The following is a 22872-nucleotide window of genomic DNA, read 5'->3' on the forward strand; positions in this document are numbered from 1 at the left end:
GCATCCCTAGTAGATAGTGAGGGAAATTTAATGAGCAAGTTACTGTAATTATCATTTGTTGAACTTTAAATTCTTAAACCCCTGGTAGACATCGCATCCACTTTCTTTTCCTACCTTCCTGTCTGTCTGTCTTTCTTGGACCTGCAGCATGTGGAAGTTCCCCGGCCAGGGATCCAACTGGCACCACAGCTGTGCCCTCAGCAGCTGGATTGACAATAGTGGGATCCTTAACCCCCTGCACCACAAGAGAACTCCTCACGTTCATTTCTTTAATTTTTACAACCTTTTGAAGTGGTATTATCCAGGTATTGTAGAGGAGGAAATTGATAGAAAGGGGTTATGTACTACAATTGTGACTTTCTTTTAAAGGGAAGAGCGAGTTCCAACCAGATAAGAGCCCAACTAGCATCCATGAGGACAAGGGTTCAATCCCTGGCCTGGCTCAGTGGGTTAAGGATCTGGTGTTGCCATGAGCTGTAGTGTAAGCCGGCAGCTGAAGCTCTGATTCGACTCCTAGCCTGGGAACTTCCTTATGTACACGTGGGGCCCTTAAAAAAAAAAAAACAACACAATAAAGGTTACTACTTTCGGGGGAAGAGGGAGAAGAAAAAAATAACTGTAGATAATTTTGTTTTTTTACCTATGATTGGTTTAAGAGCAGATCGTAGGATCTCATTTGTTAAGTTTGATTAAATGAACTCCTGGTAATAATTCTGGAGTTGATTAGAGTGGCAGAATGAAATGGTATTGGAATATAATACTGGTGGATCACACTGTGGAATAGAAGCAATTGCCCTTTGAACAAGAGCTAGCAATTTTAATGCCAAGTCTTGTCACAATTTAAAGAGGAAAAGAGGCATGAAATCAACACTTAGTGTTGTAAGTTTTAAATGGACATCAGCACCTTGACCTTGGATGTACTACTTAAACTCTTATCCTCACATTTATTTGTTTTTTGTTGTTGTTGTTGTTTTGGGGGGGTTAATTTTTAATTTCAAAAGCTTGGATAGCTTCAATATCCAGGTCATGGCAAAATCAGGACATGTGTAAAACATCTTACAATACAATAGATTCCCAAAAGGTACTAAAAAGTACAGTAAAATTAACACTTCCATTACAGGAAATGTGTGACAAATAATATAAAATTTAAAGGTGAAAAAAGGTGACACTGATTTTCTAAGATACACTTTACTCTTTACAACCAGGGTCCACAGGTCCAGGATTCACAGTGGCAGCAGGAAGCAAAGCCTCCAATCTGGTTCTGGGTAACCCAGTAATAAAAAATCAGCCCATAATGCTGCTCTGGCATCTTGAGACACCACACGCTGCCTAAACCAACTAGAGCTCTGGAAATATTAAACAGAGTGATTTCCAGGGCGGGGGGGGGCGTTAAATAAGTCAGGGACAGGACATGGAAAGTTTGCCAAGTTCAAATTGGCACATAATTGTGTTCACTCAATGTCCAAACAAAGCGTGTGCGGTCAGTCAGGTACTCCTGCCGAAGCCTCAGTATGGCTTGTAGTTATTCTGATGGCCACAACGTTGCTGGCTCTTCCTGTAATTTGTACTGAAATGGAGTTTTAACTAAAGAACACCCCCCCCCTTTGGCTAAGAAGGCAGCCGCAAGACTTTCCAGCTATGCTCGTCACTATACCACCCTTTTTTTTTTTTTTAAGCGTTGCTGATCAGTTTCACTTCTGTACACCTTTCTTGTAATAATGTAACAACTGTGTGCCCTATGTCCAAGCCAGCAGCCCTCTAATCATGTACCCAGCATTGCTTATCAGTTCCGCTTCTGTAACCTTGCTTGCTCAGTTTCTTAGGGAGGAACACTCTCTGCTTGGGGATGGGGGGAGGTCTGGGATGCTTACATGGGAAAATCAAGACCTTGTAGTGCATAAAAGTTACTGAGAACAAAGACCTGGTGCTCAGACTCTGGAGGTGACTCCTCTGAGCCCGCACTGGTGCTGAATAAACCCTGCTTTTCCATATCTCCGAGTGCTGTTTGTCTCCTTCCATTGCCACGGTTTTTGCGGTTTCTGCAACATTTTGGTGCATTGGCTGGGAAGCCGACAACCGAGCTGGCCTCTTGTGCCACTGTTGTCGGGGAACTGGGGGAGGCCACGGTTGCTGGCCCGGTGACAGGTGGATAAAACGCACACCGGCCATTTTGCCAGATCCAGACCCTCACTCGGGCCGTGCTGGCCTTGGCTCACACCACTTGCTGAAGGGACTCAGAAGGAGCGTGGAAACATGTTCCAGGACAGGACGTCAAACTGGTGAGTGCCCCAAGGACATCTGCCAGAGTCAGGACCCGTCATATGGTGGAAGGAGAGATTGATAACCTCTCAGTGACCAAAGAGGTCACTCAGGTCAGGGTTTGCTCCCTTGGGATCGGGAGGCTTGTCAATTCTGGTGTGCGTGTGTGAGTGACTGGAGAGAACAAGAGCCTGTACCCCACCGTCCTTGGACTACGGAGCCAGAGTGAGTCCTAACCTGCAGTTCCGTGGCGACCTCATACGGCTTATGGTGGCCCTCTTCGGGGGGATCCTGACGTTGGGGTTTATACAGTCCCACCTATGCTAAGAGGTGCCTGAAATATCTCCTCCAGGGGAGCGGTCAGGTGGACGACGTGATTGTTACTTGAGGCCTTGTCCTCGCTGTTTGTCTTGCATCACTGGCACAGGGTGGGACTTCACACAATGGGTAAATTGGCTTCCAAGCCCACTGTCTTAGAGTGTATGGTTAAGAATTTTAAGAAAAGATTTTCTAGAGATTATGGTGTTAAACTGAGTCCTGGAAAACTGTGTGCCCTCTGTACCCTAGAGTGGCCCTCCTTTGGTGTTGGCTGGCCTCCGGAAGGGACCTTAGATGTGTTCACAGTTGCAGCAGTATATAATGTTATAACAGGAGACCCTGGATACCCAGACCAATTTCCGTATATTGATCAATGGTTGGAAATTGCCTATTTGAGGCCCCCATGGGTTCGGTTCTGCACCACAGACCAGGGACAGTGTAGGGTGCTAGTAGCCCAGTCCAAGAAGAAAACCTTGTCTCAAAAAAAGGTGTCACCTATTTTTCAAGGGGAACCTGAGGACTCGCCCCCTATGCCACCACCTTATGTGCTGCCGGCCCCACCTCTGGGAGCCGAAGGTCCCCAGATGCCAGATAGCCCACCGCCTTCTGTTTCTCCTCCTTCTTCTGCTTCTGAAATTCTCAAGGCAATGTCACCTCCACAGCCAGATTCTCCAGAACCAATGAGCAGGTGCCTCCGGTCAGCTCAGGGAGCAGCCACTCCAGCATTGCGAATGCCCTTACGGGAGACATGGGGACCATGGCAAGTTGCCCGCGATGGGACCATACAAAAGAGGGGATGAGTTTTTTATTACCAGCCCTTTTCCACTGCTGATCTCCTCAACTGGAAATACCATAGTCCCTCATATTCTGAAAAGCCTCAGGCACTGATTGATCTCTTAGAATTCATTTTCCAGACACATTGTCCCACCTGGATAGACTGTTGGCAACTCCTTTTTACTCTGTTTGACACTGAAGAGCACTGGCAAATTGTAACAGAAGCCCAAAATGGCTTCAGGCCAATGTGGGGGGTCGAGCAGACTTGGCAAACTGGGTAAGGGAAGCCTTCCCAGAAGAAAACCCCCACTGGGACTATGACACTGAAGAAGGGAAACAACCTAGAGAGGTACCGGCAGGCCTTCCTACAGGGGGCAAAAGCTGGGGCTAAAAGGCCTACTAATATAGCTAACACCAGTGAGATACTACAAGAGCCAAATGAAAGCCCAGCCAAATTCTATGAGAGACTATGTGAGGCTTTCCGAATCTACACCCCTTTTGATCCAGAGGCCCCTGAGAACCAATGGATGATAAATGCTGCCTTTGTGGGACAAGCCCAATCAGACATCCGTAAAAAGCTACAGAAATTAGAAGGATTTGCAGGTAAGAATGCCACTAAACTGTTGGAAATAGCCAACAAGGTTTTTATTAACCGAGACCAGGTGGCCCGCTGTGATGCAGAAAAGAGAATGAAACAAAAAGTAACTCTTCTGGCAGCCACCCTGTCAAAACCTGTGCCCCCAGTGGGACCACCCCTAGGGGGCAAGGCCCAAGGCCAGGGAAAAGGAGTCCCCTGGAACATGACCAATGCGCTTACTGCAAAGAAAAGGGACATTGGAAAAATGAATGCCCCAACCGTCCTGAGAAAAAGACCAAGGCCCACCTAGCCAGTACCAATCTGAGCCATTCAGCACCAACCTGATCGGCCTAGCTGAGTCTGATTGGGGGGGACCAGGCTCTCTCCAACTGGGCCCCCAAAAGCCTATGGTCAGAATTCAAGTAGGGAGCCACCCCATAGACTTTATGGTTGACACAGGTGCCAAACTTTCTGTGGTTACACAACCTGTAGCTCCCTTCTCAGGGAAAGAAACCACCATCATTGGGGCCACAGGTAACCAAACCCACAGGCCCTTCTGTGGTCCTCGATGATGTTGATTAGGAGGCCATGAAGTAATACATGAATTTCTTTACCTGCCTGACTGCTCAGTCCTCCTGATGGGAAGAGACCTGCTGACTAAAATGGGGGCACAAATTTCCTTTTCTACTGATGGATCGGCCCAACTCAAATTGACAGAACACACCCCCCCAATCATGGCTCTTGCTGTAAAAAGAGAAGAGGAATGGCGCTTGTACTCTTCCCCTTCAGAAATGGGGACCATTCCCCAGAACTAGAGACTAAACACCCATTGGTTTGGACTGAAGGAAACCCACCAGGACTGGCAAAATGCCATGCTCCTATCTTGATTGATCTAAAACCCGGAACTCAACCGGTAAAGCTACGACAATACTCAATTCCCAGAGAAGCTCGACTGGGAATCCAGGTTCACCTGGATAGGCTGCTTCAGCAAGGACTGTTAAAAAAATGTCAGTCCCCTTGGAACACCCCTTTACTGCCCGTAAAAAAAACTGGGAACACAAGACTACCGCCCAGTTGAGATCCATAAATGAAGCAACAGTCACATTACACCCGTCCGTCCCTAACCCATATACCCTGCTAGGGCCGATCCCCTCCACTGCTGAGTGGTTTACTTGCCTGGACTTAAAAGATGCCTTTTTCTGCCTCAGGGTGGCACCCGCCAGTCAGCCCTTGTTTGCTTTTGAATGGGAAAATCCACATACAGGGACAAAGGAACAGCTCACCTGGACTAGACTCCCACAAGGATTCAGAAACTCTCCCACTCTTTTTAGCGGCACCCTAGCCGCTGACCTGGCTGAATTTCCTGGACAAAAATTGGGCTGTGTTTTACTACAATATGTTGATGACCTCTTACTAGCTGGCACCACGGAGGCTCAGTGCCTAGAGGGAACAAGAGCTCTCCTTTCCCTGTTGATGGAGGCAGGGTATCGGGTATCAAAAAAAATAAATAAATAAAAAATAAAAGGCACAAATCTGTAAAAAACAAGTCAAGTATCTGGGCTTTAACATCATGCAGGGCTGACGAAAGCTGGGGACTGAAAGCAGGCAGTTTGTGCCATTCCTGTCCCCGCTGGAAAGTTCGTGAGTTCCTAGGGGCAGCAGGATTCTGCCAGATATAGATCCCCAGGTTTTCAGACTTGGCCAGGCCTCTGTATGAGGCTCTAAAAGGGGAAGAAAAGGCTCCCCTTGAATAGGGACCAAGCCAGGAGGCAGCATTTCAGACAATCAAAACCAAACTCACTGAGGCTCCAGCCTTGGGACTTCCTGATGTAACCAGAGAATTTAACCTTTTTGTTCATGAAAAAAATGGGATGGCTTTAGGAGGCCAATGGCATATCTGTCTAAACAAATTGACTCAGTTGCAGCTGGATGGCCTCCCTGCCTCCGAGCACTGGCAGCTACCACCTTGTTGGTGAGAGAGGCTGACAAGTTGACTCTGGGATAAAACCTCAATGTTAAAGTCCCGCCCTCAGTTGTAACCCTGATGGATACCAGGGGCCACCATTGGCTCACACATGCAGGAATGACTCAATATCAAGGGTTACTATGTGAAAATCCACGGGTAAAACTGGAGGTTGTACGAACTCTGAACCCAGCCACTTTTCTGCCAGATGAAGCGGGGCCCCCAGACCATAACTGCCTGGAGGTACTAGACGAGGTGTTTTCCAGCAGGCCTGACTTGACTGATAAACCACTCCAAAATCCTGACCTGGCTTTATATACTGATGGGAGCAGCTTTATGGAGGATGGAAAAACGATGGCAGGATATGCTGTGGTATCTGACTTAAAAGTGATAAAAGCAGAGGTGCTTCCTCAAGGCTGGTCAGCACAGAGAGCAGAATTATGGGCCTTAATCAGAGCACTGGAGCTCAGCGGAGACCAGCGAGTTAATATCTATACCGACTCACGGTATGCCTTTGCAACTTTACATGTTCACGGAGCCTTATATAAAAAAAGAGGACTCCTCACTGCTGAAGAAAAAGGGATTAAAAACCAGGCTAAAATCTTAAATCTCCTAGAGGCAGTATGGGAACCTAAAGAAGTTGCAGTTATCCACTCTAAAGGCCACCAAAAGGGAGACGACCCAGTGACAAAAGGAAACTGTAGTGCTGATGCAGCTGCCAGACAGGCAGCCCGGGGACAACAGCTAGACAAACTGAAGGTCTTGCTGGCCCCAAAAATGCCAGCTGTCCCCAAATATTCTCCAGAGGAAGAAAAATGGATAAGGGAGGAAGGAGGAACTAAAACAGGATGGTGGGTCACACGGGACCACTGAGTTTATGTTCCAGAACAGCTGGCCTACAAACTAGTCCACCAACAACACGAGCTAACCCACATGGGCAAAACTGCCTTAGAGACCCTACTGGGCCGGTACTATCTCATTGCTCATCTTCCTGCACTCTGTTCCTCTGTCTCCCAAAGATGCATAACCTGTTTGCAGAATAATGCCTGCCAGGGGTCCAACAGACCAGCTGCGGCACAGCACTGTGGACTGTCCCCATTTGAGGATATGGAAGTGGACTTCACTGAGGTCACCCCTAGTAAGGGGTACAAATATTTACTAGTTTTTATCTGTACTTTTTCAGGATGGGTAAAAGCCTACCCGAACTGAAAAGACAAGGGAAGTAACCAAGGCACTCCTGAGAGACATTATTCCCAGATATGGAATGCCTCTGACCATCAGGTCAGATAACGGACCTGCATTTGTGGCCAAAACAGTACAACAGGTGGCAAAAGCTTTACAGATCCGATGGAAACTACATTCTGCTTATCGCCCTCAAAGTTCAGGGAAAGTAGAACGCATGAACCGGACCCTTAAACAGACACTGGCAAAGTTATGTCAGGAAACTGGCTTGCTCTGGGTAGACATGTTGCCGGTGGCCCTACGAAAAGTGAGATGTTCACCTCGAACAGGAATAGTATTCTCGCCATTTAAAATATTATAGGGGAGGCCACTGCCACTAATCAGTTTAAAAGGAAACACCAGGGAGTTGGGAGACTTGGAATTACACAATTACAAGGACTGGGGCTCACTATTTCTCAGATACATAAATGGGTCACAGACAGAATACCTATGTCCTTAGGTATAACAGTACACCCCCACAAGCCGGGGGACCAGGTGTGGATAAAGGACTGGAAAAAGGAGCCTTTGAGACCGGTATGGAAGGGCCCCTATACTGTAATTCTAACCACCTCCACTGCTCTTAAAGTAACAGGAATAGTGGATCCATCATTCCAGGGTTAAACCAGCCGGCCCAGCTGACGACCATGGAGAGTGGGAGACTGCCCTCGATCTGGAGAGACCTCTTCGCCTGACAATATAGAGGAGGAGACGACGATCTCAAAGCCCTGCCCTGACCACACCGGAAGCTGGTCAGTCAATGCATGGCTGAAGTTTGAGGAATCGGCTGCTTGGTAAAATAAACTGCCTTACCTACCTTCCACAAGAGACTTTCTTACTGTTATATACTGTCATCTTATGACCAACATGTATGTTTGCTGCCTGTTGCTGTTAATCTGGTCCCCTTTGGTTCTGCGAGGATCCATTTCCTCATGTGACCCATGCATTCGAGTGACCCGATCAGATTAAGGGGTTACATGGACTTTGCTTTACTCCACTCATTTCTCCTGTTCTGGAGAAATTCATGGAAGTTGTACTCACAACAAGACCACTTATTCTATCTGTCAACAGGGGGACCAATATACTTGCTTTGATCCACGATACTCACCAACTGAGGAATGGTTAGAAGTCCGGTGCTCTCATAAATCAGGGCAGCTAATTAATCGGACCTAAATTACCAGCCCCAATTTGCCAGTATCAATACTTTTTGATGCCTGTGAAGCTATGAATGGGTCATGGACTTCTACTAGACCATGTGGAAGCCTGTCATGGGAAAGAGAATATAGGCTCCAGCATAAATATATGTGCTGGGGGACCACCTGGAGTGGCTGCCAGAAATGCACTTACTGGAGCTGCATGGCCTGGGCAACCTAAAATAAGGGAGACAAAACAGCTGCCCTTTAAAAGGGTACAGCTCCTCCAGACTGTCAGACTAAAGCTTGTAACCCAGTTAATTTCACTATTTTCAATTCCAGTGAGCCCAAATGGAAGGAGGGTTTCAAAATAAGCATTTGCATTGACGGAAGAGGCCTAGACCCTAGAGCTGTGCTACATTTCCAGAGAATCACGTTTGCGCTCCAAGCTGCCTCTCACAGGGTCTTTCATTCCTTTTATGAAGAGATAAAAAACACCCCACCTCCCATTCCGGCCACAACTAAGAACTTGTTCTTAGCCCTGGCAGAAACTATTGCACAAACTCTCAAGGTCTCCTCTTGTTATGTATGCAGGGGAACGAACACAGGAGACCACTGGCCTTGGCAAGCCAGAGAACTGCACCCATTAGAGCCTCATAATGAGACTGCATACCCCCAACTCACCAATGGGGTATGGCTCCTCAGAACTGCTATCATAGGGAGAAACTGTCTTGCAAGGCGGGGAGGACGGTTTAATGTTTCAGTTGGAAGCCTAACATGTTTAGGCCTGAGGTATTATAATCTGACTGCCCAAAAGACTCAATGGTGGCCATCCTCCAATCTCTCAGAGCCCAAACCTAATCCCCTGAGCAACTTTTCCCACCTCCGACAAGCATGGGAAGATATCAGTGCTAATATCCAATGGCGGGCACCAAAGGGATTACATTGGATTTATGGAAAAATGGCCTATTCCATACTTCCCCCAAATTGGGCTGGGACATGTGTACTGGGAACAATCAGACCTTCCTTCTTCCTGCTCCCACTATCACTAGGGGAACAACTGGGAGTTCCTATATATAGGGCACAGGGTGCCCAGAGAGACCAGAGGGCTCTCCAAATTGGAGACTGGAAAGATGATGAACGGCCCCCAGAAAGAATAATTCAATATTATGGGCCTGCCACCTGGGCAGAGGATGGCTCTTGAGGATATCGCACCCCTATCTATATGCTGAACCGCATCATCAGACTACAGGCGGTTTGGGAACTTATAACAAATGACACTGCAAGGGCCTTGACTATATTGGCCCAACAACAAACTAAAATGTGCAGTGCAATCTACCAAAATCGCTTGGCCTTGGATTATTTACTTGCTTCTGAAGGAGGGGTTTGTGGAAAATTTAACTTAAGTAATTGCTGTCTATAAATAGATGACACTGAAAAGGTGGTAAAAGAAATTGCTGACTGCATGACTAAACTTGCCCATGTGCCTGTACAAACTTGGAAAGGATGGGATACAGACAGTCTCTTTGGTAAATGGTTCTCTTGGTTGGGAGGAATTAAGACGATGGTCGGAATAATCATGGTTATACTCGCAGGGTGCCTACTTATTCCCTGCCTTGTACCTCTCCTGATAAGTATTATAAAAGATTTTATAAAAATCATGGTTAAAAGAAAAACAGCCTCCCACCTGCTACTTATCAGAGGCTACCAAAGGGTTATGACTGATGATGATCTCTAAAGGGTGCAGATGCACCCTGAATATCAAGAGGGAGGAATGAAACGGAGTTTTAACTAAAGAACAACCCCCCCCCCACACACACACCTTGGCTAAGAAGGCAGCCCGCAAGCCTTTCCAGCTGTGCTCATCACTATACCACCCTTCTTGTAATAATGTAACAACTGTGTGCCCTATGTCCAAGCCAGTAGCCCTGTTAATCATGTACCCAGCATTGCTTATCAGTTCTGCTTCTGTAACCTTGCTTGCTCAGTTTCTTAGGGAGGAACACTCTCTGCTTGGGGATGGGGGGAGGTCTGGGATGCTTACATGGGAAAATCAAGACCTTGTAGTGCATAAAAGTTACTGAGAACAAAGACCTGGTGCTCAGACTCTGGAGGTGACTCCTCTGAGCCCGCACTGGTGCTGAATAAACCCTGCTTTTCCATATCTCCGAGTGCTGTTTGTCTCCTTCCATTGCCATGTTTTTTGTGGTTACTGCAACAGTACTACTCTGAACTCCTCTACTTCCGCCACCACTACCGCTGCCTCGGTTTCCTCCGTTGCGATTCCCACGACCCCCAGAGCCACACTGCTGCTGTTGATAATCTTCTTTGGGCTGAGCCACCTTGATTTCACACTTCCTTCCACTGATGGTGTGAAACTTTTTCTCCAAAACTTTCTTCACAGGTTCCTCCTCTTCTTTAAAGGTGATGAAGACAAAGCCTCGTCTTTTGTTCGACTTTGGATCCATTGGAAGTTCAATGGCTTCAATCTCCCCAAACTCGCCAAATATCCCTGTTCTTCTCCGTGGCTTCAGGATTCAGACCCCTACAAAAATTTTCTTTACTGGGTCGTTCTTCATTACCTTGGCCTTTTCGGGGTCAATGACATCACCATTCAGCCTGTGCTCCTTCTGGTCTAGAATCTTCTCCACACTGGCTGCATCTTTGATGAGGACAAACCCAAACCCTCTTGACCGGCCAGTGTTGGGATCCATTTTTATCGTACAGTCAATGACCTCTCCAAATTTGGTAAAATAATTCTTTAGGTCCTTTTTCCTGTTACTCCAGCTCAGGTCACCAACGAACATTTTCCCCTCCTCCTCTACGTTCTTGCTGACTTTGATCTGTTCGCCCTCGATGCGGTTCTGGTTGCCGCGGGGCGGGGCCCAGTCCCGCCTTCAGAGCCCGCTGCGGCAGCGATCCTGGTGCCGGTGCAGATCCCGGCAGCGACTCGCCTTCGGGAGCGGCCTCATGTCGGTTCTCGGTGGCGCCCGTCGTCTCCCAGGGCTGCTCCTCACTTCCAACTTGCTAGGCCCACGCTCGCGGCTCCTCGCCGCGGATGACGCCCCGGGGCCCGCTTGTCCCCACCCGCCGGGAAGGTGCCGAGCGCTGGGCCGCTCTCACGCTTGCGCTGCCGGGCCTCTCCCCAGTCTGCGGACGGAGCCTCGGCGATCGCACACCCTCCTCCTCGGCTACCGCCGACACCGCACATAAACCACAGACTGATAACCTCCCCAGGGCCCGCGCGGTGCCGCAGCCTCTATCTTCATATTTATTTGTTACCTATAGGGATTGGACCAAATGATCACTAAGGTCTATTTGAGTTTAGAATTCTATAACTTTCATGAGTAATTTATTAATTTGCCTTATTTACTATTATTATACCTGATATAATTTGTAGTCATTGTGCTTGCAGACTAGGACATCAGAAAGATATATATCTGTATATATCCAAATATACATATATGGACTTGACACACTGTTGATGCTGAGTATTACTTTTTCTAGTGAGAAGTCCAAAAATAGTTGGCCAGTGCCTTATAATGTCATCATCTGAACAAATGGAAGAGAATTCAAGTTTAAAAAAATGGCAAGTGCGTCATTTATAATAAAAAACGGATTAAACCAAAAAATAGAAGTGAAAGCTCCACCTGGTGGTGACCACATAAAATTCCAAGAAATGTGTGTTTTCATACTTATCTGACCATGCATTACTGGAATCTCCAGTTTGGAAGTATCTGTGAGTTCAAAAGTAGGAAGGAAAATACTAGCTGTTACACATTAGCTAGTGATTGAGGTAATTAATGACTGAAGACAAAGTATAGATTGTTTAGAATACTTGCCCCCAATTGTCCATGGAAAAAGTTCCAAGGTCAGTATCTCTGGGAAATGTATGCAAATACCACTCTTAAAGATTCACAATGACTATTAGCATATTAAAACTCTTGCCAAGTCAAGAGACCTGTTTTATTTTACTTTTTCCTTTTATGGCTGCACCCTCAGCGTGTGGAAGTTCCCAGGCTGGGGGTGGAATCAGAGCTACAGCTGCCGGCCTACATCACAGCTCAAGGCAACACCGGATCCTTAACCCACTGAGTGAGGCCAGGGATCAAACCTGCATCCTCATGGATCCGAGTTATGGTCGTTAACCACTGAGCCTCGAAGGGAACTCCCCACAAGACCTATTTTACATAATTTTACTGGTGTTTTCTGACATTATTTGACAACAGGATCTTACCCCCTCACCTATTTTTAATATTCTCTGGCATTTTCAACAAGTGCCACTTTGAAGAAGTAATGATCTTAGGAATATTTGCTTTTAAAAAGACTTTTTTGTTGGTGGGGAGACTTATGTCAGATTTTATATTTTTACAGTTGATCTAAATATATAAAAATGATGTTAATAATAATGTTTTGTAATTGTTTAGGTCTTGACACACAATTCATGATTATTTAGGGAATATTCATTTTGTGCCAGGACCTGCACAAGGGGGTGTAACTTAAAGTAATTATAATCAGTTCCACGTTGGTAAATGTTTAACAAACATCCTCAGGTTCACAGATTGATCTCAAACGACTTGGTCTAGGGATGTCTATAGATTATGTTAGAAAGCCAGTAAAGACCGTTTTTGGAGATTTTCCCTTTCTCCAATTTGTAGTCTGAACTCTTTTCTCAGGAGCTTAAGAAATTTTCCATTTTCTCTCTATTCTTCCTCAGATGAAAACCTCTTAACTTTCAGTATATCAGAAAAAATAGTCTTCATCACTTACCATCTGGGTCCAATGGATCTGTTTTAATTTTTATGTCTTTAAGTCATTTCATGAATAATTCATATGCAGAGTAAAGGAATATTCAATAGAGCTGTTATAAAAAAGAGTAAAGGGATAATGAAAAACAACTTTAATGGAAATTTAAATAAGTATCTAAACATAGAAAACCCCAATTTTTATTCCATATTTTCCTGGTTTTGAAGATTCTATCATCTTGGATACTATTATCATTTTCTATTTTCTTATTATTTTAGTATATTTTGAAGCATAGTTTGGAACAATTGGTGAGTAATGATGAAATAGCAGAATGTTTCAAGATACAGGAAAAATAGCAAGTTCCTGTTGTGGCTTAGCGGGTTACAAAGCCGACTACTATCCATGAGGATTTGGGTTCAATCCCTGGCCTCACTCAGTGGGTTAAGGATCTGGTGTTGCTGTGAGTTGTGGTGTAGGTTGCAGACTGGGCTCGGATCCCATGTTGCTGTGGCTGTGGTGTAGGCTGGCAGTTGCAGCTCTGATTTGACCCCTAGCCTGGGAACTCCCATATGCCACAGATGTGGCCCTAAAAATTGCAAAAAAAAAAAAAGATAAAGGAAAAATAAGATCAGTAAGATTCCATGATGTATCCTAGATTTACAAGAGTCCAGTGGACCCATATGACAAGTACAAATAGAATAAGTTTTATCCTATTTTTTTAAAAATAATTTTTCTCTTTGGAAGCCCTTAGGAAAGAGTAAAACTCACAAAAAATAAATTCTTACAAATACAACTCCCAAAAGAGACAATCTCAGAAAACTAAAGTTGGTCTGATATGTCCAAGGTTTAAACCCTCAAACTCATTCACTTTATTTATTATTTTTTAATTTTTCATATGTTTCCATTATGGTTTATTACAGGATATTTAATATAGTTCCCTTGACCACCTTGTTGTTTATCTGTTTTATATGTAGTAGTTTGTATCTTCTAATCCCAAACTCCTAACCATAATTTTATGTCTGAGTCTTTCTGTTTTGTAAATAAGTTCATTTTTGTAATATTTTAGATTTCACATATAAGTGATAACATATGGTATTTGTATTTCTCGAAGATAATGAAAAGAAATGATTTATTTAGTATTGTTGCGGAAACCGCAAAAACCGTGGCAACGGAAGGAGACAAACAGCACTCGGAGATATGGAAAAGCAAGGTTTATTCAGCACCAGTGCGGGCTCAGAGGAGTCACCTCCAGAGTCTGAGCACCAGGTCTTTGTTCTCAGTAACTTTTATGCACTACAAGGTCTTGATTTTCCCATGTAAGCATCCCAGACCTCCCTCCATCCCCAAGCAGACAGTGTTCCTCCCTAAGAAACTGAGCAAGCAAGGTTACAGAAGCGGAACTGATAAGCAATGCTGGGTACATGATTAGAGGGCTGCTGGCTTGGACATAGAGCACACAGTTGTTACATTATTACAAGAAGGGTGGCATAGTGATGAGCACAGCTGGAAAGGCTTGCAGCTGCCTTCTTAGCCAAGGGGGGTTGTCCTTTAGTTAAAACTCCATTTCAGTATGAGGATCTTTAGGTCCATTCATGTTGCTGCAAATGACATTATTTCATTCTTTTTTATGACTGGGTAATACTCCATTGCTTATATTACCACATCTTTTTTTTTTCCCTTCTTTTTACTGCTGCACCTGCAGCATATGGAATTCTTAGGCTAGGGCTCGGAGCTGGAGCTGCCAGCCTATGCCACCACAACAGCAACACCAGATCCTAGCCACATCTGCGACCCACACAACAACTCGTGGCAATGGTATATCTTTAACCCACTGAGAAAGGCCAGGGATCAAACCGGCATCCTCTTGGATACTAGTTGTGTTTGTTACCACTGAGAAACTCATTCACTTTAAAGTACATAAAGACAGATATTAATGATTTTGTTACCATCCTAACATTTATTTCATTGTAATAGCAAACAAAAACCTTTCTTTCAGATGAAAACATAGGGATTATGACTTCTTAGACTTCAGTGACCTAAATGGCAAAGATACTTTTCTGGGAATCATGAAATGAATGAAATTACCAAAGGTACTATACTTTGGTTTATTCCTCATTGAATTCTAGGACTCCTGTGGATCCTCTCATCTATGTCTATTTACCCTACTCATTCTTAGACCATATTTCTTTTTGTGAACATCTTTATGCAACCTTTATATCATCGTCCACAGCTATTTTCTTGCTGCACTTTCAATTAAGAATCCTTATTAAGGTAAGCACCCGGAGCCCACTTTATTTGCAGGCCTACCAGAATTTTGGTTTTTGATTCCCATTTCCTCTTCAGGATTGTACTAAAATTTGACAAGTAAACTCATTCTCTTCTACATTACAAAACAAGCTTAGAGAAAGAAAAATATATGTTTGACGTGTATCTTATTTCTTGTAAATATAAGCTTTGAAGAACAAAAAAATTCTTCTTTTTCTCTATTCCATAAAATGCTTATAGGGCTAAGCTTTGCAGGATTTTAGATGTTGTCATATCTAGAGTCAATTTTGTGAGGAACCCAGTCACTGAAGGATGGGGTTGCCTGAGACCTCCAAGCTAGAATGTCTTTCCAGCCTGTTCTGCCTGTCCCATTTTTCCCAATTCTTTTTGTGGAGTGAGAAGCAGAAAACACATCAAGATTAATCAGCGAAACATTGTAGTGTGTGTGTGGCTGTGTGTAAGGGGCAGAGGTGACACAGGCAGTGGAGGAAAGTGGTAAAATGAATAGGCATACCTAAGTAGTACATAAATAGTATGCAAATTCTTGCAAACCAGGGATTTTGGCCTGTTTTGCCTGAGTCATATCACCAACATCACTACTGTGTCTGGCCCAATGTAGACAGATGTTCAGTAAACATTTGCTGCACTAAGTGAAAAAACGAACTTGTGGTTCTTGGAACCAACCAGGGACCTAGAGGAGAGAGTGTCCCACAGGACTCCACCACTTCTCTCGGCGAACTGAGGATCTAGCGACAGGAGCTCCTTCCTACCTCCTTGCGGCCTGCAGAGAGTGGGATCCGCAGTGGCTCCCGGCAGAGCGGACAGGAGCGCCACCGCGCAGCCCCACCCTAGCGCTCCAGTTCCGCGCGGGTCCAGCGTCCCTTCGGGTTTGTCACGGTTGCCACGCCCCTTCGGCTCCGTCCCCGCCTCTTCCCCTCCCCTTTCTCCTCCCATCCCCTCCCCACGCGCTGCTCCGCCCGGCCGGGTCCCGCACCCTTCCCTGCTGTTCTCTGGCCTGTTCGCCCCGCCTCCAGGGTCGTCCCCTCCCCCTCTCCCCTTCTCGCCCCGCCCCTCCCCCTCCCTTTGACGTGGCAGAGGCGGCACCAGCCATGTTGGTCCAGCAGGGTTCTGCGCGGAGGCCGGGGGCGGGGCGGCGCCGGCCTTGATTGAGGTGCCACGGCTGCTTCGGCTCGGCGGAGAGGACGGATTTTGTAAGGCGGCGGCTGCGACAGGCGCGGATCTTGTACCAGGTGCCCTTGTGGTAAGGCTCGACTTCAGGGCCGCCTCCTCTAGGCTCCCTTGGGGGGCCGCGGGTGTTCGGTGGGAAGCGGGGGAGGGGCGGCTTGAGCGGCGGCGGGTCGGCAGCGGGCGGAGGTCTCAAGCGTGGTGTCGGTTCTTGGTACCTCGGGCAGGCGAGTGTGCTGGGCGGCGACTGGGCCCGGCGGGGGCTGCCTTGAGCCCCGAACCTGTCACCCTCTCACCCACCACTCTCTGCTTAGTTCTACCTGGGCCTGGGCTACCCCATCACCCAGCTCCCCTGGATCAGGTGTGAAAGATGGGAGTCCCGGGTGAAAAGCAGCAGTTCGGGCATCTCCTCGCACCTCACCCTCCGCTCGGGCCAATCTGCCTTCCCTACCCCACCCGTCACCGCTTCAGGGTACTTTGGCTTCTTGGTTCATTCCTTTCCTGATCTAAAGAGCCCTAGACTTTGAACCGAGGTGACTTCGTCACCCGTAGTTTGGCCTTGGGAATTAAAGGGGATAAGGAGAAAAGTGCCAGGTAGAGCTAACACCTTGTGCCTTGATTAGAAATAGAGTTTAGTTTTCAGATCGGACCAGTCATTATTTTAGTCTGACCCTAAGTGTTTTTCCGTTTTGGTGATAAAGGAAAAGCCATAGTAAGTCTGCATGTAATCACTGGAGTATGTTGAATTCACGTTTTCACGTGGACGTCAAGTTCCACTCATCAAAGCTGTGGATAACTAGCCAAATTAACTTGGTTTAAAAAGTTTCAGATTTAAACATAAATTCATGTTAAGTCTTCCTTCTCCAGTGGACTGATTGACGGTTGTTTTTGGAAGTTCAGTCATTTTTAATTGGCTCAGAATTTTAGATTTAGAAAGGGCCTTGTAGTTTTCTAACGTAAACCCTTCACCTTATTGATGAGAAACTGAGGAATATAGAGGTTATTTGTCTAATATAATAAAGCTAGTCGTGGGAATTAGTTGAAGACACTTTATTGAGGATTTTTAGAACAGGAGAGTTGGAGAGGCACATTTAATTATTAACAAATACATCTGATTGGAATGAAATCAAATTTTACTTGTAATTTACCTGATTTTTTTTTACTTAGGTATGTGCAAAAGGGCTAACATTTAAGTATTGAAAAACTCTTACTTATTATTGAATAGGTAAAGCCTTTTAAAATATATGGGCACACATTTGATATGCTAGGTTAAAGTGACTAATGCTTTTTTATTTAACTAAAGTAACTCTCAGTGATTATAAATTGTACTGAAAAATGAGGCATTTCTTTAGAATGGCCTTTTGTGTTTTGTACCACTTTAAAAAAAAAGTGTAATGACTAGTAAGTTAAGGCTGCGTTTTAATCATATTTATTTGGTTTTATGCTTTATACAAATGTAATATTAGGGAATATTATATGCTTATCAAATAATACCATCCTCCCTTGGAAAGGTGAGGTAAGTTGGGGAGATGTTTTGCATGGCCATGTAATTGGACCAGTTAAGAAGAAACAGGTGGGAGTTCTCTTTGTGGCTCAGGGGTTAAGAACCCCACATAGTGTCCACGAGGATGCAGGTTCCATTCCTGGCCTCACTCAATGGGTTAAGGATCCAGTGTTGCTGCAAGGTACAGCATAAGTCACAGCTGGGGCCTGGATCCTTTGTTGACCTGGCTAGTGGCTTAGGCCTGGAGCTGCAACCCTGATTTGACCCCTAGTCTGGTAACTTCCATAGGCCACAGGTATGGCCCTAAAAAGAAAAAAAAAAAAAAAAAAAGGAAGAAACAGGCTGGATGTTTTTGAAATTCCTGCTGGAAAGCGAGAATGTAAGAAATAGAATAGGTGTAATTTAATGAGCAAGTGTAATCTTAGTGCAGAAATATTGAGAGGAAAAAGAGTGAGGAAGAGGAGAGGTGAAAAAGTAAGGCTGTAGAATTAGAATCTAGATTTGTTACCTGTTGTAAAAACTTAAATCTGGCCATTGCCTGTGTGTAAATGTTTTCTTCTGTGTGTAACAGTTTCATAGAGCCTTTTTTCTACTAGGCTTTCTGATTTTGAATTAAGCCCTGGAGTTCAAAGGAGGTGATTCTCAGAACCCCTTTATACTCTTAAACGTTATTGAGAATCCAGTGGGAAAAAAAAAAAAAGCTGACTTAATAGAAGACAGGTGGATTTTCATATTTACTCTGTGCAATCTATTGTAATATGTTGGTTGGATTATATGAAGGAAATCTGGCCTCCCATAGATATGTAGTTGGAAAAAGGAGAGATAGGTTAATACCTTTTTCAGATAATTGTGCATGTTCTTTGATACTATACCAAAACTCAGCAGTTTTTTTTTAAATTTTTTAAATTTTTTATATTATTTCTTGGGCTGCTCCCACGGCATATGGAGGTTCCCAGGCTAGGGGTCTAATCAGAGCTATAGCTGCCAGCCTACGCCAGAGCCACAGCAATGCAGGATCCGAGCTGCATCTGCAACCTACACCACAAGCTCATGGCAACGCCCGATCTTTAACCCACTGAGCAAGGCCAGGGATCGAACTCGCAACCTCATGGTTCCTAGTCGAATTCGTTAACCACTGAGCCACGAGAGGAACTCCTCAGCAGTTTTAATTAAGAAATCAAGGATTGGAGTTCCCAGCTTGGCACAGTGATTAAGAGTCTGAGTACAGAGGCTCTGGTCGCTGCAGAGGTGCAGGTTTGATCCCTGGCCCTATGCAGTGGATTAAAGAATCTGGTGTAGGATGTAGTTGTGGCTAGGATTCAGTCCCTGGCCAGGAACTTCTGTATTCCGTGGGTGTGGCCAAAAAATAAAATTAAAAAAAGAAAAAGGGATCAAGGGTTAATTGCAGTGTGGAATGTGAAACCTTAGAATTGAACTTTTTGTACTCTATTGCATTAAAATCCATTGGTCTATCCTACATTTTGAATGATCATTTTCCCATGGGTGATTTTTGTAACATCATGAATTGATCATTTGGGGACCTTACTTCACTGAATATTCCAAATGTTGACATCTTTCATTATGCAATATTTATTATACAATATATAAACAAATATTATCACTGCTGATCTCATCAGAAAAATCCTTACATATTAGGAAGCTCTGAAGTTCATGGTATTAGATATGTTTTCAAAGATTTTAATTTTTCAATTTAAATTCGAGGAAGAATTGACAACAAATAGTGTGAATGGTTTTCCAGGTAACAAGGCTCACTTCAGCCATTTTTGAGAAAATATATGCCAAATACCTAAGTACTAGTTATATACTATAGTGTTACTATAGCATTAATATTAATACTAGTAATAGATACTACTAATATATTACTAGTGCTAGTTAAGTATTACTTATATACGATTCTTAGAGAATTGAGGAACTAGTCTCTCTAGACATGTTTTGTGTTTTGTGGTTCTGATGAACAAACCTGATTTGTTGAGAATATTTTAATAGTATTTTAATCCTTTTTGCAATTAAGTAATAAACAGAAAACTTTATTTGCTTTACATTCTGTAGGAATAATGGGTGGGATTGCATAGTCCTAGAATTTATACTCACATCTGTAGCATGAAGCTATTGCTAAAAACCATTTGTCTCCCAGAGAAGGTTGGTTTTCCTCTTGATGTTGCCTATGTTAAAACCAAGATTGGCGTCTTCTAACTCCCCTCTGATTATCCCAGATCCTTTTTTTTTCGTCTTTTGTCTTTTGTCTTTTTAGGGCCGAACCTGCAGCATATGGAGGTTACCAGGCTAGGGGTCTAATTGGAGCTGTAGCTGCTGGTCTACGCCAGAGCAACAGCAATATCAGATCTGAGCCGGGTCTGCGACCTACACCACAGCTCATGGCAACGCCAGATCCTGAACCCATTGAGCGAGGCCAGGGATCGAACCTGCAACCTCATGGTTCCCAGTCAGATTCATTTCCGCTGCACCATGACAGATACTCCCCAGATCTTTCTTTTAATCATTGTCTTTCAACAGACGTTTTTTTCTTGAAAGCTCATACTATCTTTCTCAAAGCTGTCTCCTGTATTTACCTTTAATACAGTCTTTTCTGAACAAACCCTAAGATTCCTCTATCCCTTATCAATCTTTGAAAAAAAATCCATGATCACTTTCTATTATTTCAATAAAACTCTAGCTGTATCTGAAATTCTGATAGGAAATAGTGTTTAATTTTAATTTTTTTATTTTAAAAATTGAGATATAATTGACGTAATATTCATATCTTTTAAAGAAGGGAAAGTTCTTAAGATACTTAGGTTTGTTAAGCTTCACTTTCTATAACTTGTATTATCAAAAAATATTTGAACATTTTTCTCAAATTAAAATTGTTATATCTAATAATATGTTTTCTTCCCTCACTTTTTTTTTTTTTGGGGGGGGGCATATTAGGGCCTCATGTGTGGCATATGGAAGTTTCCAGGCTAGGGGTCAAATTGGAGCTATAGCTGCTAGCCTGTGCCATGACCACAGCAATGCAGGATCCAAACCACATCTGTGACCTATATACCACAGCTTACAGCAAATCCTTAACCTCCTGAGTGAGGCCAGGAATCGAACCTGCATTCTTATGGCTATTAGTTGGGTTTGTTACTGCTGAGTCACAACGGGAACTCTGTTGCTTATATTTTGGAATCAGTTTCTCATCCTCTCTTTGTTCATAGAATCCATGTTGGCTCTCTTGGCATTCTACTTTCATAATTGTTCAGTTCTCCATGTCCTTCATTCCTCCCACAAATCTTTTGCCCAGCCACAAGTACTTGAAACTTTGTCCTTTCAGACCTTTAAATTTTACAATTTCCTTCCATCACTACCCAATGTTGCAGTTTGAGAGTTTGAGATAGAACTGTTGCCAAGGTAGGAGAGCGGACGTCCTAGTCAGGCAGTGAGAGGGTAACAAGATGGAGATGTCTCTTGATACTGGACCCTAACCAGACTGGCATCTTCCTCCTCTGGTAGTAAATTTAAATGATTATATTAAAATTGTATATTTCACATTAGAATTTAAAATACTCTCGTAAGTTGGAATGTTAGTAGCATTCTGAATTAAGTTACTGCAAAAGAGGGTAAGTGATATATAAATCATATGGGACACCACTTATACACTTATTTGTTGTTCCTCAAATACCCTGTATTTGCACAATATAAAATTAGCTATCTAAAATAGAGTAACCGGTTTTAGAAAAATCTTTTTGTTATGTACCCTGAAGCATTCTCTCTTAGAAAGTTTAGTGGAAACTTCTTATTTTCTGGATAGAAAAGCATGTAAGTTTTAGAATTTAATTTTTTGGTAATCTATGTATTAGAATAATGTAACTAACGAGGCTGATATGAAAAACTTAGGATCTAGATTTCCCCCCATCTTTGACTTAAATAGAACATCTATGTTATTATTTTTTTTTGTCATAGTTTTTTCAAGAATGAGTAAAAAACGATGAAATACCTCATATGGGACCTAATTGGCCTTGGAGTCTGTACAGCCATTCATTATTTTGTTATAAATGAGGTCGTTGTTTGCTGATTTTTTTTTTCTGAGATAAATATTCATTTGGTCATGATTTCCGCTAGATTAATATCACAGGAAGTAGGAAAAATACACTTATTTTGAATTTTTTGGGGAGGATTTTAAAATATCTTTTAATTTTATTACAGAAATAAGAATCAGCTCTACAATGACAACCTATTTGGAATTCATCCAGCAAAATGAAGAACGAGATGGAGTCCGATTTAGTTGGAATGTTTGGCCATCAAGTCGACTAGAAGCTACAAGAATGGTTGTTCCAGTAGCAGCCCTATTCACACCACTAAAGGAGAGACCAGATTTGCCACCTATTCAATATGAACCTGTTCTGTGTAGTAGGACCACTTGCCGTGCAGTTTTGAATCCTTTATGGTAATTAAAGTATATGGAAAAAATGAATGTGTCTGTATGACTTTAAAAATGTAGTTTATTTCTTGCTCATTTATATTAAAAAATCTTTGTTTTTGTTTGTAGTTTTTTTTTTTTTTTTCAAATTAAGGTAGTCAAATCCAGAGAGCTATAAAGTTTTAGTATCATTCTAAATTGTAATGAGTGGATAAGAAACGAAATGCAAAATTGTCACTATGTAAACTGTTAGAGCCTATTAGTATGCTCTAGATAGTGGTGCTGGCTGTGTATCAACTTGTGCTATGTCATTTGAAGAGTCTTAATTGGTGTTTGAAAAATGTTCTTGTTACACAAATCAGACTCTCAAGAATTATCTTTTATTCCTTTTTCTACTCCCTCTCTTCCCACCCACTTCACTAGCAAATCTGGTCAGTTCTGTATTGCCAGAACATTACTGATTCTGTCTCTTACTCTCAATCTCTGCTAGTACATGATACTTCAAGA

General features: G+C 43.6%; 1 protein-coding gene and 1 pseudogene across 1 annotated transcript in view; one reads left to right on the forward strand and one right to left on the reverse strand.

Annotated features, from left to right (window-relative positions):
- Positions 1407-16844, reverse strand: LOC100154692 (annotated as a pseudogene).
- SEC23A (Sec23 homolog A, coat complex II component) overlaps positions 16321-22872 on the forward strand; it is a 70459-nt gene continuing 63907 nt past the window's right edge. Inside the window, exons 1-2 of the mRNA XM_005666190.3 lie at positions 16321-16514; positions 22152-22392. Of these exons, the coding sequence (XP_005666247.1) occupies positions 22172-22392 (221 nt within the window). The 5' untranslated portion in view covers positions 16321-16514; positions 22152-22171. The remainder of the gene's footprint in view (positions 16515-22151; positions 22393-22872) is intronic.

Source organism: Sus scrofa, chromosome 7 (assembly GCF_000003025.6).
Source record: "Sus scrofa isolate TJ Tabasco breed Duroc chromosome 7, Sscrofa11.1, whole genome shotgun sequence".
NCBI lineage: Eukaryota > Metazoa > Chordata > Mammalia > Artiodactyla > Suidae > Sus > Sus scrofa.